This window comes from Papio anubis, chromosome 6 (assembly GCF_008728515.1).
Source record: "Papio anubis isolate 15944 chromosome 6, Panubis1.0, whole genome shotgun sequence".
Classification (NCBI taxonomy): domain Eukaryota; kingdom Metazoa; phylum Chordata; class Mammalia; order Primates; family Cercopithecidae; genus Papio; species Papio anubis.
In genome coordinates, this window is record NC_044981.1 from 115,323,062 (window position 1) to 115,343,436 (window position 20,375).

Consider the following 20,375-nt stretch of genomic DNA (forward strand, 5'->3'; position numbering starts at 1 on the left):
TTTATTCTAACTTTGACATATATAGTAGATACTCAAATGTATGCTGAATGCATATTGAACTGAACACTGACTCATTGACAGAATTCAGACTTTAAGCATGATGTTTATGAGTCTGGAAAAAGATGTCAACTTACATGCTCCAAATAGATAAATGCCACTAATGATCACTCACAATTTAATTACATATGATAAATTTGGCAAACACATATCTGATCTTTAAATGAATAAACAAACGACATGCTGGAGTATTTGGAACTATTTTCTCTTATACCCAGCAAGTGCACTACCAGTCAGCAAGAGAGCAAGTGGACAGCACCTGGAGCAGTCAGCGTGGGGCCACATGTGGCTGCAGAGCACTGCGAATGCGCCTTGTCCAAAGTGTGCGAACAACTGCAGTGCATGGTGAGAGTCAAGCACATGCCCCATCTGAAGACTTTAGCACTCCAAAAAGTTCAACGTAAAATACCTCAATCACTTTTAATAATTACAGGCTAAAATGATAATATTTGGGACACAGTGGGCTAAATAAAATGTTATTAAAATTAATTTCACCCGGTTTTTATTTTTTTAATGTGACTGCTAGAACATTTAAAATTATGTGGCTTTGCATTGCTTTTCTAATAGACAGTACTGATCTAGATGACCAATGAAAAAAAAACTACACATTTCTAACCATTACCTCTAAAATAATAATTCCTCTTAAATGATTTACAACAACTGTCAGATATACTTAAGGCATTATTTTGGTCAGTTTATCATCTTAATGTAGGGGCTACATTTTTTGACTTGCTTCTATTAATGGTACCCTTTCCCCCTATATCCTTGATAATGTACAAATATGCTTTATGCTCACTTCTGAGTAAACTAAGTGATAACATTAATAGAATGGAAGGGAGGGTAGATAACTGAGTGAGCATTCAGTTCTTAAAGATTTTTCATATTTTGTTTTAAATTTATATAAGGTTTTATAGCTTGCAGTATTTTTTTCCATATATTATTTTCTTTTATTTCTAAGCAAAAGAGTTCCTGATGTTCTCTCAAAACTTTTTAGAAGAAAAAATATTCTTTCCTTTCCTCTTTGCATTTACGATTTATCAATAGTAAGGATGCAGAATACAATGGAGCACATATTTCAATTTGAATTTCAGATAAACAATGAATACTTCTTAGTATAAGTATGTCCCAAATGTCATATATCTGTCCAATTCTAAATGCGACACACTTATATTAAAGTATTTGTTATATAAATTAAAATTTGACTGGGCATCCTATAATTTTTATTTGCTAAATCTAGTAACCCTACTCTACATCCAAGTTTGGCGAGCAGATAATTTAATTATTTTAAGCAGCTTGGTAGAAAACTTCGAAACACAAGACAGTTATAATCTTATAGTTCCAATTATTATTTATCTCAAAGCATATTTAAAGCTAGTTTTTCTTTCAAGATCTCTTATTTTTTATTCTGGTCCACCCAAAGAGTCCTTCAGTCTCTCAAGTTTTGATGAAGTCAGCTGAATTATCCATTCTAATTTGGGAACTGTTTATAGCACATATATTGTTCTAATATGTGGATTTTTTTTTTTTTAAACCGGCCTAAAATACCGTTAAATGTATGCTTATCCTACAGTTGATGGGACTTTAGCATGTTTCCCAGTAGAGTAGTGGTTAACTGTTGACTCTTCCTCTTGAAGAAAAGAAAAAATAATAGCCCAAGTAGACCACTTTAGGCTCTTAAGCACAGAAATCCATCAGCTTGAAAACATCTCTCTCTTCTCACAGCTCCAATACAGATGACATCAGTGTCACTGGTATATTTTTAAATAGGCATCTTATTAAAAACAAATCTAAAAGATTCCATCATCGAGAAGAAACTAAGTTGCCTTCTTACATATGAAAGCTATTTTTGAATTCACTTTATAGCTAATTTGATTTATTGCAAGTTGAAAAGTATATTAAATACTTTTTGTGTAGTTAACAGTAAATTATCTATAATCTTGCTCACTCATTTTCATTTATTGGAAACATTTTCTTCTTATTACAAATTGGTGTATGTTTGCTGTAGAAAATTTAGAAACTACAAATCAGTAAAAAAGTGAAAATAAAAATGACCCCAAATCCTACTTACCAGTGATAACTCCTGTTAACATTTTGATTTTCAACTTTCCAGTTTATTTTATTCCTATACGCATATTTGTTTACTAATAAGAACTGAGATTAGTAAGAATATCATTATGTAACTTGTCTTCTTTAATCTAACAACTTGATATGCAGTATATACTCAGGCATTTATAGAGCAAAATGAATAAATCAAACTGATTATTTAATGTAAAGATGGCTCAGAAATATAATCATAAATGCAGTTTAACTTCTAAATTCCAAAAACTGTAAAAGTCAGCACCAACAAGAGACAGATTTATTAGCAAAATCATGGTTGTTTCCATCTGGATGAGCATAAATGAGTAGTAACAGAAATCAGAATTCTCAGTTATCTCCTGACCTAACAGACTCCACAAACATTTGACAAAATCCAATCTCATTTTCAATATATGAAGTCTAGTACTATTTTTTAAAATTTGCTCTCAAGTCACCTTTTCCTAACACCTCAAAGTAGAAAAATAATCTCAGGTTTCACACTTGGAGATGAAAAATAACCATGTGTAGAATGTTTAAAAATGTACTTTTCTGTTTTTCTCCTAAATTTACAGTATTCTTTTGATTGTGGTATTTGCTTGAGGTATTAGGAATGCATTACTGTAACCTTTAAAACAATTTTCCATAGTAATTATTTTACACATGATCCTAAAGTTTAAAAAAATGGCAAAACTTGAATGGCTGTATAAACAAACAACATTCTGAAATCTTGTTCTATGTATTCTTTCATTAAAACATAAGGCCAGGCCGGGCGCGGTGGCTCAAGCCTGTAATCCCAGCACTTTGGGAGGCCGAGACGGGCGGATCACGAGGTCAGGAGATCGAGACCATCCTGGCTAACATGGTGAAACCCCGTCTCTACTAAAAATACAAAAAACTAGCCGGGCGTGGTGGCGGGCGCCTGTAGTCCCAGCTACTCGGAGGCTGAGGCAGGAGAATGGCGTGAACCTGGGAGGCGGAGCTTGCAGTGAGCCGAGATCGCGCCACTGCACTCCAGCCTGGGTGACACAGCGCGAGACTCCGTCTCAAAAAAAAAAAAAAACAAAACAAAAACATAAGGCCATCACTGATTTACTTTACATTTTATAATTCTTAGATCAATTCAAGAATGAAAAACAAAGGCTTCTATCATAGTAAATCACACCTGTAATGTAACTCTAAGTGTAGCAGCAATACATACCACTTGGAGACACAATTACTGGCTGAAGAAGTCTTTGTTCTCCCCCTGGGGGAAGGTTCAGTGCAATGACAAGCACTGTTCCTAGCGTTGTTCCAACCCATAGACAAGGGGAAGGGGACGAGTCCGTCTTTCGAGTAAATGTTTCACAGAAATGAAGAGCGGAGATCGCCTCTCGGGATTCTTTGTCAATGCTTGTTACACTTGAACTCCGTGATCGGCTAAAGGAGTTATCCTTTACATCTGAAATGGTTAAAAATGTTGTGAGATTGCTCAAGATATTAAATATATAAAATAAGTTGTTTGTGTTTTTTTAATATAAATTTGGTCAAATAGTTAATCTGCAAGAAGACAAAATCTACAGCATATTTAATTTTAACTTCATTTTAGTTGATCCTTGAACATGGGTTTGAACTGCACAAGTCCACTTATACAGGGATTTACCTCTACCTCTGCTACCCCTGAGACAGCAAGATCAACCCCTCACTCTTTCTCTTATTCTTCAGTCTACTCTATGGAAACACAACCGTTGTGATGACCCACTTCCACTTAAGGAATAGTAGATACATTTTCTCTTCCTTATGATTTTCTTAATAACATTCTTTTCTGTAGCCTGCTTTATTATATGAATACATTATATAACACATCTAACATACAAAATATATGTTAATCTACTGTTTATGTTACTGGTAAGGCTTCCAGTCAACAGCAGGCTTTTAGAAGTTAAGTTTTTGGAGACTCAAAAAGTTATATGCAGAGGAGTTGGTGCCCAACCCACATTGTTTGAAGTATAATTGAAAACAAAATTTACTTATATGCTAATAAATTTTTCTTTTTTCTTAAATATACAAACAAACAACTCCACACTCCTCAGAACCAAACCGGGTGCCTCCCGATGAATATGTGAATGTGCAATCCTCGGGGTCCTAGCTGCTTAGCTCTTGGCACCTTCTTTCTCATGGTACTTTGTCTTCCTTTGGTAATACAATCCATGACTGGTAGAGCGCCACAAGTGTGGGTCTTTTCCACTTTCTACCTTTAAAAAACGCATTTAGAAGTACTCTGATTCGACTTTCTAATTTACTGTATGATGGATCTGTTATTTTTTTTCAGATCTAATTTACTGTATGATGGATCTTTTATTTTTTTAATCAATAAAAGTTTAGCTTTTTTCCCATTTTTCTTCAATGCCATTTTAACTGCAATCCACATTCACTTAAGGCGTTTTCACCAAAATGTGTAACTGCCATCTGGCTCACACTTGATACCAGGCAAATTCCCTTACCCAGCTCTGTCTGTAATGACAGGGACATTTTAAAAATTATACTAATAAAACTTTTCTCGTCTTCAGCTACCTTCCCTTGTTGCTAATCCCAAGCTTGTCTCAAGCCCTAGCCTTTTCCTTTTTCTCTTGGAACATCATTTCCAAATACTTCTTGAACATTTTTCCATTTATGTCTCACTATGCAAAACCAAAGCATATAAATTTCCCCAAACCAGTAAATTCTTCGAATGGCACTATTTATATTAATGACACTCCTGTTCTCATAGGCAGAAACACTTAAGATGATCCATAGTTTGGGTTTCTCCCTTTCATTTGACCCATACATCTGATGGGATGCCAAGCCCTAAGGTATTTTATTGGACATTTTTGTTTCCTTCTTTCCATTGGTAATCTACTTCCATTACCCTAAGTTCGGGCTCTCATCACCATTTACTTAGACAATTCCCAACTGATCTCTTCACCCACAGCATCTCACTACTAACACAACTCAACTAAATTTTATAAGGCATAGTTATAATTCTGTGGCCTCAATCTAAAAAATCCTTAGTAGTTCCTCTTTATTTAATCATACTTATAATCTTACTCAAGTTTTTAAGACTCTTCACAAAATATCTTTAATCAACCCTCCTGGCCTTATCTCCCAATGCTACCCTATTTCAGTTCATTGTGGGAAATAAATAGAGCCACTCAATTTTCTCCAAACATAACCTGCACTTACCTACTTTTAGGCTTTTGCTTGAGGTATTCTGATAGGTGCCTTTTCTCCTACCTATCAAGATTCTGCTTATTTTCCACCTCAGTTACTGTCATCTTCCTGAAGTTTCTCCTGATTCCCACAACCTATATAGTTTCTCTCCCTCTTGAATACCTATAGCTATGTATCTCTCCCATGACACTTAGAGTACATTTGTTCTGTAGTTACTTGACTTTTCTCATGCCTCACTCTAAAGTGACTGGAAGTATCTTGTAAGCAAGGACTGTGTCATTTTGATACCCTGTGGAATTTAGCACAGTGTCTTGCATGTGAAAGGAATTCAATAAACACTTGCTGACGGCAGATTTATAGTTAAGAATGTCTAAACCAATGCTTCTGCTATACCATTAGGATTTATTAAAATTCCCAGTAGCTTCTACTACTTACATCTAATAACTCCTTAAATCACATGCTTCAATGCTATTGTGAAAGAAAGGACTCTTCAAAATGTGAAAACTATAAAACATGTTAAAGTCTTCTAAGTTGTCCTTTACTAAATAAAAAAGGTATAGCCAAATCCTAGTTACACCCTACAAAAAGTTTTTTGCAATCAAATTTAGATTCATAGATTAAAAATATCCCCTTAAAATAACTATATGTAACATAATTATGATTATAGGTAGCCTCTGAAAACAATGTTATTAATTATGATAATACTATGGATCTTTTTTTAAACTGTAGTCTCTAAAAATATCTTTCTTTTGCTTGAGATTGCATTCCCATTATTTACAAATTATAATATGGTAGAAAAGAACTACTTACTATAAATAAAACAACTTTCCGTAATCAACACCTCAATACAGAAAGTCTGTAATATGATACTGATTACAAATATTTATTAACTCTTTATAGTTTCCAAAGTTATTTTAGCAAAATACATTTTTAAAATTTTACAATGATAAATACACTTAATTTGGTACTTGTAAAGCATACATATACAAGGCAAATGAACATTTTCAGCTGCGATGTAGTGACAGTAATAGAAAACAATGATATGAGAAAAGTTGATAATAGAGATTCCACTGTAAATTAACCTGTAGAAAAACTCTTACTGATAACTATTAAAATTACAACAGGTGATTCACAACAACCTATACTTTAAATGTTAACTCATAAGTCAAATGAGCAATGTTCGAATTTAATAGACTAATTTAACTATATAAAATTCATAACCTAAAATTACATTTTTATTACATGATTTATCTATAAAAATTAAGATTACCAAAGCAACTTCTAAAGCTAGATCAAAACGGAAAAATCGACTGAATAAGAGTCAAGTTTGAAACTGACAGAGATAGGTTGCTTATTTTATTATCTGCCTAGACTTTTGGAAAAAAGTCAGAATTTTCAGCAATTCATGAATTACAACTTCCACTTACTCCTTTTAAGTTAAACATTATGGGTCTCTGTGGGCTCATTTATACAAGTTTGGCAAACTAAATAAATGGAATAAAAGTTTAATTTTAGTAGCTCTAGTAATAAGAACAGAAGTGAAAATAACTACCACTAAGCAAGGCCGACCATATGCCAGGCACTAATACTTTACATTTATCATTTTATTGAATCTATGTAACCACCTTGAAAAGTATTATCATCACAATTTAGCAAATAGTTAAATAGAGGCTCAGAGAGGTTAAGTGACTGGCCCAGAATGGCCAAGCTAGTATATGGTAGAGTCAGAATTTGTGTCTATCTCCAAGTCTAAACCTTTCTCTTAGGCAACTCCAGACAGCCATATCACTACTATCATACAGCTGGAACACTATGGTTATTATTGAGAATTAAAATTCTAGTTTAGATGTCAGAAATGTGCTTGAATATGTGATCTTTTTAGCTGATCTAAACTCAGACAAAATTTGTCATGAATGCTTCCATCCAGCTCTACCTGATACAATCATGCCATAAAATCACTGTTTTCATGCTACTGTCTGCAAACTTACAACATGCTATTTGTATATATCACTTTCTCCTCCCCACAGACAGCCTTATTCAACAAACTTTTATATTCCCAAATCAAAACATAATGCCAAGAGATGAATCTGTTCAGCTAAAAATCAGGGCAAGAAACTAATTCATATCAAAGTATATAATGGTTCTGATGTTTGCTTCCTATGGCTGACATTTGAAATGTGACAATCAGAAGTGTAACAAAATCACCCATGGTTTCTGACTTCTGGGTTACAGAATCCAGGATGGTGAAGCTATAGTGAAAGTACAGTGCTGCACAACTTCCCCATAAGCAAAAATGAATTCTATTCACAGAAGCTTCTGGAGCTGCACAACAGCTCACGGGCCTCAGTGCTTATCAACATCTGGCAGTTTGAACCTATCAATATAGTTGGAGTTACTCCCCATTGCCTCCCTGACCAATGTAAAATAATTAGCAGGCAAGAATCTCCACCAAATAACAGTTCAACAATAAAATGACTTGAGGGACACAGGAATGTTACAGACATATATTAGTCAAAGTTATAATTGGCTTATGGCATACATGGGTATGCTAGCTAAACCATAAACTGAATAGTCTATAAAAGCATGGAGTACACACTTTGATTAAATTACTTACATCATTTGTAAATGTGAGTATGCTTTAAAAAATAATTGGCTGACCGGGCGCGGTGGCTCAAGCCTGTAATCCCAGCACTTTGGGAGGCCGAGACGGGCGGATCACGAGGTCAGGAGATCGAGACCATTCTGGCTAACACGGTGAAACTCCGTCTCTACTAAAAAATACAAAAAACTAGCCAGGCGAGGTGGCGGGCGTCTGTAGTCCCAGCTACTCAGGAGGCTGAGGCAGGAGAATGGCATAAACCTGGATGGCGGAGCTTGCAGTGAGCTGAGATCCAGCCACTGCACTCCAGCCTGGGTGACAGAGCGAGACTCCGTCTCAAAAAAAAAAAAAAAAAAAAAAAATGGCTATGGTATTTTTATAGTTTTAAAAGTATGTTTACATGTGTTTACCCAGATTTTTAAGAAACTAAAATACACAAAGCCACTTTAACTAGTAATATTTAATGCTATTGAAATCCTGGGCCTCTGAGAATCTGATGAAAACTCTAGATTCTGCTATAGGGGAAAAATGCACATTGTATACCTCAGATATATTTGGTTTCAAATTATATGTTTTTTAGTGGAGAAAACTATGACCTCAAAATGTCTACTATCCTATATTCTATGATTAACTCTTGTTCCCTTATACTAGTGATATCACAGGGTTCTACTAAGTTGTTTTTCCTATGAATGAAACTTTCTACAAATGACAGTGGAATATATTGTATGCCTACTCACTCATAATCACAGGCTTTCTGTCAGCATAACTGGAGTAAGATAATGATTTGGAAATGCTAAAATTAGTACGTTTAAATGGACCAACACCCAAGTTTGTATGATGTATAAGAAACATAGTCAAGAAATCCAGAGAACAAATGGTGGTGAGGGGTGTGGGCTAATGCAACGGAGAAAACTCAGTTATCTCTAAGATAGAGGTGGGTGAAATCATCCTTACACAATCACACCTATTTAGTTAGAGGCAACAGAAATTTCTTAAATAAAAAATGAGTTTAAAAAGATACCATGTTTTATATGTATTACATGAAATCTTACTTTTATCTTTGTTGAAATGTCATCTGTCCCTACATGATATCAAGGAGCTGTTTGTGGGTTGGATATAAAACAAAACGAATGTGTGAATATATTCATTCTGCTTTCATAATAAATGAATTGCACAGAAAGTGCTGTGGAAGAAATATAATATCAAAAAGTTAGTAATGATGACTCTTGCTATGATTCACTGTAACACAGAAAAACATTAATCTATTTTAAATATTAAATATTTCATTATATACAAATAATTTTATAGAGTTCAAAGTAGGTTTTCAGATGGTTAAATGGGACATAACCACTTTTAATACAAATTAAAATTGCACAAATTCAATCTTATGCTAAGTTCTGTTTAGACATAAAGCATGAGAGGGCTAAGAAAATATATTCTTTTGGTTTGCTTGAATTTGTATTATAATTGTCTTTTTAAATTTACAGATGCATTCTAAAGACTATTCCAAAGAATGTTTAAACCTTAAGCATCTTAGTCATTTTAAATTTGCTTTCCAATGACTATCTTAGAGTAATTATAAATCTTCTGATTTCCCCATCTTCCCATTATAGGGAATTAAATTATTTTGAATATTTATTTTACTTACCTAAATCAGGCTTTAGGTCAGTAGGTAAGCTTAACTTTCTTGACATCTTTGCTGAAAAATAAAAGACAATTTTAAAATTCTGAAGAACATTTGATTCATACTAATATCAACTGATTTTCAAGATAGAAGTGAATACTTTTATTACTAAAACTAGATACTGAGATAATTAAAAAATGAGTAATATTAGGAGTGGAAAGTAAATCTTATTTTCAACTTTTTATTTTCTAATTTTTTGAGACAGGGTCTCATTCTATTGCCTAGACTGAGTGCAGTGGTGCGATCACAGCTCACTGCGGTCTCAATCATCTGGGCTCAAGTGATCCTCCCACCTCAGCCTCCCAAGTAGCTGGAACTACAGGAATGTAACCACTGTGCCTGGCTATTTAGGATTTTTTTGTATAGATGGGGTCTCACTTTGTTACCTAGGCTGGTCTCAAACTCCTGCCTTGGCCTCCCAAAGTCCTGGGATTACAGGCGCAAGCCACCATGCCTGGCCAACTTTTAAAAAATTTGTACTTACTTGATGTAATATATTTTTGTACTTAACATTTTTACTTTAAGGAAGCCTTTTAAATTGTAACTTATAATTATTTCTTAGGCTCACAGGAAAGGGTTAGGCTTTTCTGAGTGAGTAAAAGTAACTTCTCAGAAGAAAGGTGTTGCAGACAAGGAGAATAGAAGCCGAAGACTAAGTTGGGGTATGTGATATAAAATCTTTCCAGCTTATCATCATTATAGCTATTGGGTTCATTCTTTTTTTTTTTAAATTGAGGTGAATTCTTACTCTGTTGCCCAGGCTGAAATGCAGTGGTGTGATCTCGGCTCACTGTAACCTCCGCCTCTCAGGGTGAAGGGATTCTCCCGCTTCAGCTCCTGAGTAGTTGGGATTCCAGGTGCAAGCCACCACTGCCAGCTAATTTTTGTATTCTTAATGGAGATGGGGTTTCACCATGTTGGCCAGGCTGGCCTGGAACTCCTGACCTCAAGTGATCCACCCACTTAGGCCTCCCAAAATGCTGGGATTACAGGAGTGAGTCACCATGCCTGGCTGGGTTTGTTACTTTTTAAGTTAATTTCTAGTTTATAGGCCAAATCTATATCTAATCAAATTTAAGTATTTGATTACATCATACAATATCTGACTCAACCACTCCTTGATATAAGTTCTCTCTTCTATTTATATTTTAGTGAAAAACAAAAACTGAGTAAGATCATGCATAATCTAAAACTACGGTATTTACATAAGATGCAAACCACAGGTATCTTTCTGTAACATTGGAAAAAGAGTGAATGTATAAACTTACTGGAATCCACTTTCCATCCTCAAAATCAGTTATTGTCTTAATCTAGAAAGTGACTTAAAGTTAGGGGTTGTTCAACTATATCTATTATGTTAGTGGTAGTGCATGCGTAAAAGAAAAGTGCTTCCTATGTGAAATTTTCAAAAAGCATTTGTTTGTTAATACAGGAATGCATATATTAGGTTAAATTTTGGACTGTTAGGAGATATTTAAAGCACAGACCCTGCTAGTCCATAAGGGCGCCATGTAAACAAAGAGAAATCCAGTCATAGTACATGACTTCCACATCTAAAAAAATGACAAATCCAGTGTTAGGAAAGAGGCATTAGGCAGACTGGGAAGGAATGGGGGTTCGAAGGGACATCAAGTTTTCACTTCTCAGCTTCATTAACTTAATTAGTATCCTTTAGCAAACAACAATGGGTTAAATTTATAAAACAGTCACCCTATTTTCACTGACGTAAAAAATTTCAGTTAAAAGAGAAAATGCAATACAAAATTAAAATGGCCAAATAACATCTGTATGTAGTTGATATCACATACATGGTTGTTCTTGTGCTTGAAATCCAATACCCTTAAAATTAGAAAATATTATATCTCTAAAACAGTCCTCCAAAAGGCAATATTAAACACTGAAAAATCCAGAGATTTTTATCAAATATTATAGATGCAATACACCCTGACTGATAAGTAATATGTATACAATGTGCATGATGTCAGATGTAGAAAATAAATTTGGCACAGTCTAAAGATAACTCTTTTAGAATCATATGATATGGACGCCACCTCTCTAGACATCACTACTCTGATTTGATCAAGTTATTTTAAATCCTGTGATTCTCAAACTTGAATGTGCACACCAGTCACATGGAGATCTTGTTAAAATCCACACCTTGATTCTGGGACTAGGGCTTAAGAGACATTTCAAACGAGCTCCCAGGAGCTGCTGATGCTGTTGGTCTGTGGATCACACTTTTGAGTAGTAAGGTCCTTAGACACTAAGCAACTTCATGGTAGTAACCAAGACAAAATTATTAATCCCAGTATGTATACATAATTAGGCCCACCAAAAACATTTTGTGAACAAGCCTTAATAAATGTGGAAGAGTAAGTATAGTGGTTAGGACTGGGTTTGGAATCAGCTCAAACCTAGGTTCAAATCCACTTTAACTAACTACTCCATGTGTAACCTTAGTAATCACTTTGCCTCTCTAAACTTCAAGTTTCCTCATTTGTAATATGAGGACAGGCAGTTGTGAGGATTATGTAAGATGACATAAGAAAAGAACTGAGCATAATACCTGGCACATAGTATGATTTAATAAATATTATTATTTGTTGTTAATAACAAGATGAGATATAAACTTTTTATAAAATGTAGAACACTATACAGATGAGCTATTACTACACTTGCAAATAACCTAATGTTCCTTCATTCTAATTCTATGGCAAAATTCTAAGTAACTAAAACAAAACCATAAAAAAAATTAGGACAAAAGTATAGAATGCAACGTACCACTATAATAAGCTCAACCTTTTAAGTTCATTTCAAAAACTAAACTCAATATATATGGCTAACCGAAGAAGAGTAATAACTTCAGTGATTTATAAGATAAAAGTAACAAATTCATCTCTAAATACATTAAACGTTACATACATATTTTCATCAATTAGGAATGTTTATTTATCATATTTATGCTTTCATTCACTATCTATACATACATTGCTGCCAAAAAATATACCAGCAGAAACTTTCCTTCTGAATTTTCTAGGTACATGCTTTGGATCCTCCTTAGGATTTCTACTAAAAGTAATTTTATATAACCTCAAATATTCTTAAAAATTTAAGTTAGCCTCTCCCATAGAAGTTTTTTTCTAGTACTATTTTTAATTTCGTTATTATGTAAAAAATACTAAATATAACTAACCAGCTTTCCAAATAATTCTGTTATTCTAGTTTCAACATTTTTTTGAGAGGTTAAAATCACACACAAAATGACTGGGAAGATTTTTGAATAATTTTACTATAAACGTTATGTAAATTTTAATATAGTCAATTTATTATTTTCTCCTGAAACACTTTGCAAGTGGATATCCACAACCTGGACACCAACTTTGACAGATATGTAAGCCATATTGCTATTATATTTGGATAAAATTATAAGCAATCTCCTCGAACGCAGAACTGGAAATGACACTAGATTAACTTTTGTTATTTTGTGTTAATTCTAGATATCAAGTAATATTTAAAAATATAGAGCTAAGAGCTTCCATGAGTAGAGAAAAACTTGTTACATGTGAAGGTGTGAATATTCATTTATTAAATATCTACTGGGCATATGCCCGTAATGTGTCAGAGGGCAGGGATATACTTCCGGCCTCTCATTAGCTCACATTAGATGAAACAACTCAAAAATGTAGTATGTACTACTCACAGAGGTAGGCATAAAGTGTCAACTGGAGTACACGGATTTATACCTATCGCAGTCTGCAACACTCATCTAAGACCGTGGGTAGTGGAGACAAAACCGGCAAGAGACTTTGTACATTTTCACAAAACAAGATGTTCCCCAAACATTTCTTTTTTGGTTAACAGTATATTTTCTTTTGATGTAAAACTTACATACAAATGCAGAAATTTTAAAGGTATATTCACTGAGTTTTGATAATATATACATCTCTGCAACTCAAACTGTTGCAACTCAAACTGTTGCAGAGAACATTACCATTCACCCCAAAAAGGACATGCATGCTTCTTCCTAATCAAACCCTGTCCCATTTCCAGGATAACCACTGCTCTGATGCTTTTTAAGCACAGATCAGTTTTGCCTGTTCTACAACATCATACTGATGAAATCACAGTATTGACTCTTGTGTAAGGCATCTTAAATTCAGGATAATGTTTTTCACCTTCTTCCTGAAAATATTTTAAGACTTGTATTTTTCTTCAATGCACAGAATGAATGTAAATACACATCCTCTTAATTAACAGATTCAGAGGGCCATATCAGATTATATTCTCTTACTGTATTTTATGTTATACATGCATTTTTATCTTTGAGTTATTTTGAGTTATGTGTTTTCATAGCAAATTTGGACAAAAAAGAATAAAGAAACAGAAAAAAGGTCGCTATTAATGCCCATAGTCAGAAGCAACATTTTTGCGTATTTCCTACCAGTCACTTTTAAAAATACACTTTTCTTTACATAGTTGAGATCAACTATATAAAGAAATCTGTATCCTGCTGCCTTTCACTATTAAAATAAGCATTTCTTAATGTCATTAACTGTCAATATATTTTAATGGCTGCATATTTATATGAACACTTATGAATCAGGCATTTTCCAATTTTTCAGTATACACAGGAACAAAAATGTTGTACATAAATATTTGCATATAGTTTGGATTTCCTTAGGATAGGGTTTTACAGGGGGAAATTAATGCCAGTACTACTCCCCCAAATCTCAAGGAGCTCTAAAATGTGCCTTTAATATTTTTTCAAAGGTATATTAAGTATAATACTACAAAAACTTCTGTTTAGATGAAAACAAAGAAAAACATATGTAACTTTGTTAAATGTCAAAGTTTTGCTCACAACTATATCCCCTCAAAACTTAAGAAGTTGGTCCATTTTGTCACTGTATTGAGTGCAGCTGAGAAATCTGAATGTTAACTAGTTATCACCTATCTACCTCTGAATCTTGTCTATTTTGCATGCATGCCTTTCACAGAGTGGGGGTAGGGAGTAGGGGGAAGGAGGTGAGGGAGAGGGAGGAAGGGAGGGAAAGGATTTAAATCCTAGGATGTCTGTAATGGGTTTCTTTCCCTTGCATGAAGAGGCATCTATCTAAATGCTTCTAAGTGGCAGGCAGGAGAACTGTGCAGTATCTACCAAGGCTTTGTCTTGAGTGGCAATGTTGACTTTGGGTTGTGATCACATATCCTTACCTAATTCCGGCTGAAACTGAATGGCCATGCTTTTCTTTGATTTCATAAGTACTTTAGTGTAAAGCTGAGAAAACCTCAGAGAGCAGTTGTTAACCAGATATAATGTCATGACTAACATTTAAAATTTTAAACTGCTTTTGTAAAAATAATTCATTCTTATTATAAATAATTCAAATAATGCAGAAAAGCACACATTAAAAAAAATCACCCAACATCCTACTAACCAGAAATAACCATTAAAATTAGTTGAACATCCATTTAATATCTTTGTATAAATACAGATAGCCACTAATATTTGCAGAAACATGTGATACTATATGCTTAAATACAATAAACATTTGCTTTTCCTTACATCTAACTAAAGTGAAACTAAAGTAACTACTATATTTCAAACTTCTTTTTTACTACAAGATATATCATTTCTTTTTTTTTTTTTTGAGACGGAGTCTCGCTCTGTCACCCAGGCTGGAGTGCAGTGGCCTGATCTCAGCTTACTGCAAGCTCCGCCTCCCGGGTTCACGCCATTCTCCTGCCTCAGCCTCCCGAGTAGCTGGGACTACAGGCGCCTGCCACCTCACCCGGCTGTTTTTGTATTTTTAGTAGAGACGGGGTTTCACTGTGTTAGCCAGGATGGTCTCGATCTCCTGACCTCGTGATCCGCCCGTCTCGGCCTCCCAAAGTGCTGGGATTACAGGCTTGAGCCACCGCGCCCGGCCAAGATATATCATTTCTAAAAAGCTCTAAGGATAGGAAACTACATTGAGGAAAACATTCAGAGGTTGAAATATTTCCATAACTATTAAACAGTAAACATCGGCTCTCAGCTATGAAAGATCAGGAAAGTAGCCCTCTTTTCCTGTTATGATCAAACATTCCTTCTTCTTGATTTTTATTAGTTATATTATTTTCACATTTATAAGTATTAAAACATATTGTATATTATAATCACAACTTGTACAAAGGTTTAGTGTAGGTTTTAAGTTTAAATGGATTTAAAGATCAACATCAATCTTCCTGCCATGGCTTTCCATCTCTTGGGTTATTTTGCTGTAGTACTTAATTGTGAAACTTTCACCATGAGGTAGTTTTTAAAAACTACTGCTATATTCCTTCATGGTTAGAAATGTCTGCCTACTGTCTTCATACTTGAAAACTGTTCACCTTCATCCTTGAAAACTCTTTACCTGTATTATTTAGGTATTCTTTCACTGATACCTACTTTTTGCTATTTCATTCCTTCTATTAACTTGGCGTTTAATCTGTCCTTCTTTTTCTAACTTAAGACAAAGACTTGAGATCATTGCTTTAAAACAGTTCCAATGCAAGCATTCAAAATATACAGTTCTCAGGACCTAGCTTCAATCTACGGAGATTTCTAGGACTCTTGTTGGAGCAGTTCCTCTTCTCTAGCAAGTATTTCAGTCACGCCAGCAACCCAGAACTCCATTGTCTGCCTCCTTAGCTTCTGACATCGCAGCTCCACTTGTGCTGCAACGGGAACATGCTGTCGCAGAAAGCTGAGCAGAAAGGTGGGAGAAACGTGGGGCTCACCTCATGTATATTCATTTTCTCAAGGATGACAGTCCTGGAAAGCCTGTTGTTCAATGCCTGGAAATACTAAGTTTGTATCTTTTGACCAATTTTTACAGTTGTTTTTAGTGGGTGGCTAAGTCCTAAACCTAAGGCCTAAAGTTGAGCTTTTGGCTAAAAGTTTTTTTTTTTTTTTTTTTTTTGAGGAGACTCACCCTGCCACCCCACGCTAAGTGAAGTGGTGTAATCTCGGCTCACTGAAACCTCCGCCTCCTGGGTTCAAGTGATTCTCCTGCCTCAGCCTCCTCAGTAGCTGGCATTACAGGTGCTCGCCACCATGCCCAGATAATTTTTTTGTACTTTTATTAGGGACGGGGTTCACCATGTTGGCCCAGCTGTTCTCGAACTATTGACCTCAAGTGATCCACCCACCTCGGCCTCCCAAAGTGCTAGGATTAAAGGCATGAGTCACTGCGCCTGGCCATATATCTTTCAATTTTTGCGACTTGTGGGGAATATACTTGCTTCAGGTCTGTTTAGTGAAGCTCCTTGATGGCAAGACCACAAGAAGCAGACCCATCTCTGGAGAACCTCTAGTCAGTCGGTCCTCCTGGCTTGTACCCTGTACTCTGCTATAACTTTGTGACGATGGGGTTGTAGACTTTGTCCAACAATTTTGTGATGTTCATATTTCTAATTCCCAGGAGTCCCACAATCACTTATGAAACTCATTTACCCAGCTAGCTTGTTTCACTGTACTTATCAAGAAACTTCTGTTCATGTCTTGAAGTTACTCATCTTCTATTGTGACCTTCAAACTGAAAGCAAGCCATCTGGGTGAGTTCTTGGAAGACACATTGTTTCTGTTTTCTTCTTCCACTGTGTATTCTTCAACCCTTGCCCCTGACAGAAGGTTTCTTCAATCTGAGAAAAACTCGTCTCAGAGAGTGTAGCCAGGTGGTTAAGGCGGGTCATTGCTCTCTTCTTATAAACCTGAATAAGGACATCAAACTGTCTGGTTGCATAAACAGCAAAGAGCTGCATTTGCTTAGTAGGAATAATGAAGTTATACCTGATCACAATGATTATGTCTGCAATGCACATTTCAATACCAAGGAAAGATGTATGATGTCCAAGAGAAGCAAATTAAACAGATGTTTTGTAATTTTCCTTTACTGCTTCTACCCATTGTGTCCACATCTTTTTTCTAAAGTGTTCTTGAAAGAAAAACAGAACTATAACTTCACTTTTTGGAATTTGAAATTTATAGTAAAAAATAAAGCAAAGGTAAAAGGTAAAAGGAATTATTATGACTGATGAAGCTGTCATAAAAGTAAGTTGATTTTTGTTTATACTGAGAGTTTCAACAATTAGAATAAAATGACAATATTACTTTTGTCACCACAGGCAGAGATCCAACACGACTCTCTTGAAAGGGATAATGTTGGAATGTATTTGTGTTAAATAAAACAACTGAGATAGTAAAGGAATTTAAAAAACTCAGTTTGCAGGATATAGCAGGGAATCCAAGAGGAAAAGTGGAACCAAGAAGTAGAAACTCTCTTGTCAAGTATCACATGTATTTTAGTAGCCATTAGAACTAATAATACCAATGTCTATCTCCCATGCTAAAAGATTCCAGGAGTTCAGAAACAGAATTTACCTTGCAAAACACTTTATATATGTATGTTTCCAGCATTTAATGTGTGCTTAATAAACACAATGAATAAATAATTGCAATGAATAAAGGAACCAAAACTGTCATTGGAATTTTACTTCTATAGAATGATAAATTTCTTCACAAATGAAAAGAAATAAAGTGAAAAAGAGGGCAAATTAAATACAGACTGTAAATCAAAAAGATGACTTTTGGAAATACCCATAGAATCTATACCCATTGCCTGAAATGGAGGTAAATCTTTAAAGAGATATCAGTACCTGTCTAGTAAAGATTTGACTATGCCAAGTTTTTTTCATTCTTGAACTCGCAGAGCTTTTTTCTTCAATTTTTTTTTTCCTGACCCATCTGCTTTCCAAGCATTCATAAAACTTAATGTCTAAATAACATCATAATTAAACTCTTTGCAACATCTCAAAGAGAATTCTGTACAGAATACAAGGTATTACATAAACCTAACACAGTAAGTGTTATGGAATGAATTGCATTCTTGCAAAATTCATATATAAAAGCTGTAAGCCCCAGTTCCTCTCCTATATTTGGTGACAGGCCTTTAAAGAAGTGATTAAGTTAAAATGATGCCCTTAGGCTGGGCCCTAATCCAATTTGATTGGTTCTTATAAGAAGAAGAAATGTGGATACACAGACACCAGGGTCGTGCTCTGCATAGAAACCTATATGGGGATACAATGAGAATGCAGCTGTCTGCAAGCCAAGGAGATAGGCATCAGAAGAAATCAAACTCACTGACACCCTGATCTTGGACTTCTAACCTCCTGAATTGTTTAAGCCTCTTAATCTGTGGTATTTTGTGGTGACTGTCCTAACAAACTAATAAAATAGGTAATGACAGAACATAAATTGCCACATTTATAGTTTTGTTCAAATAATAGTTGACAAAGTTTAATTTCAGTAATGTAACTTTAACTCAGACTAATTTTCTTTATGCTAGGAAGCAAACTACAGGTTATTTCTAGAAAGGTCACTGCATAACCTTTTAATGTAAAAAAAGGCAGTTCAACAGAGAGGTAAGTACACATACAGTAAGTACAAGAATATGAAACACAGACTTTCCAGCATATTTTATTAAGAAATCTGACAGAAAATACATTCAAAAGTAAAATTTAAATTCAAATATATAATATGCCAATACTTTTCAATTTTTATTCATTCTAAAAAAGAAAAATAATTTGTTAGTACTCAGACTCATATAATAATTTTGAAGTATCTGCCTATCAAATTCAGTTCTTGACCAATTAAGGTCAAGTAATAATTTTCCTTGAAAACAGAAAATATTAAAAACACCTGTAAAAAATGGTATCATTGTACACTACTAATTATCCCTTTCAAACTGAGCGTGTCTTCTTTCAACAGCCATCTTGTGGATTGAATATAAAAGCTAAATTCTACAAATTCAATGGCCATGTTTTAGGTTTAATACTGGGGAATGTAAAGTAGAAATACCAGCACTACTTTGAGTTTTACAATGAATAAAAATAATTTGATAACACTACTTAATTTAATACACACTTTTTCATTCATATGGCAATGAATCTAAATGAACCTTTGTGAATTTATTTTTTAACTTGTAAATACAAAAGAATTGAGAAGACGCACAAGAAAAAGCAATAACATAAGAAAGAAAAAGTGGATACTTGAGTATGAAGCATGAAACATGCTACACATAGTAAAACAAGACTCAAAAAGCCTGGATTCTGGTCCTGAGTCATTACCATGGAGCATTACTTTGGATGTGTAACCTAACTTCTCTGACATTCAATTTCTTTTCTTGAAAAATAAAGGTGTTAGAACTGCTTTAAAATTGTGTGAGTTAATGAGTTAGTGATGTAGAATAAAACAACAAAGAGAAGATTTTAGTTATGTTGGAACACTTTAAAAAAGGAATCATTGAGATTCATGTTTAACAGAACTAATAAAAACAGCACTTGAACAGTATTGTCATTTAAACTGAGTTCAAAAATTACTCCAGTTTTTGCTAAGTTAACGCTTACCTAAATAATTATGCTAACTCAGAATAGGAGAGATAAAAGTGACCTTGGAAGTATAATTTTCCCTCTTATTAATAAATACCACATGAAAAAAAATAGCTGGTATAGTGTCTAGAATTTAGGAGGTGCCCAATAAATGAAGCTATTATTTCTATTTGTTTTTGGCAAAGCACTCATTTAAGTAACCATAATTTTGAGTCGTTATTTTTTTATCCTTAGTATTATTTTCCCCTCACAACTTCATGTAACCAGAAGGAATTTGGTAATCATTCCTTCTCTAAGAAAATTAGTAATGAAACTGGATATAGACCAGGTCACAGACTATGGGTTCCAGCTAGAAAT

At 34.4% G+C, this 20,375-nt stretch overlaps 1 protein-coding gene across 4 annotated transcripts in view; it reads right to left on the reverse strand.

The window, feature by feature from the left end:
* Positions 1 to 20,375, reverse strand: part of STXBP5 (syntaxin binding protein 5) — a 193,501-nt gene that overhangs the window by 26,957 nt on the left and 146,169 nt on the right. For all 4 annotated transcript variants that reach the window (XR_646362.4, XM_003898071.5, XM_021937745.2 and 1 more), the window contains 2 exons: positions 9,567 to 9,617; positions 3,332 to 3,571 (listed from right to left, as the gene is read on the reverse strand). Coding sequence is in view for 3 of the 4 variants with exons in the window: in XM_003898071.5 (XP_003898120.1) it covers positions 3,332 to 3,571; positions 9,567 to 9,617 (291 nt within the window). In the remaining variant the exon portion in view is untranslated. The remainder of the gene's footprint in view (positions 1 to 3,331; positions 3,572 to 9,566; positions 9,618 to 20,375) is intronic.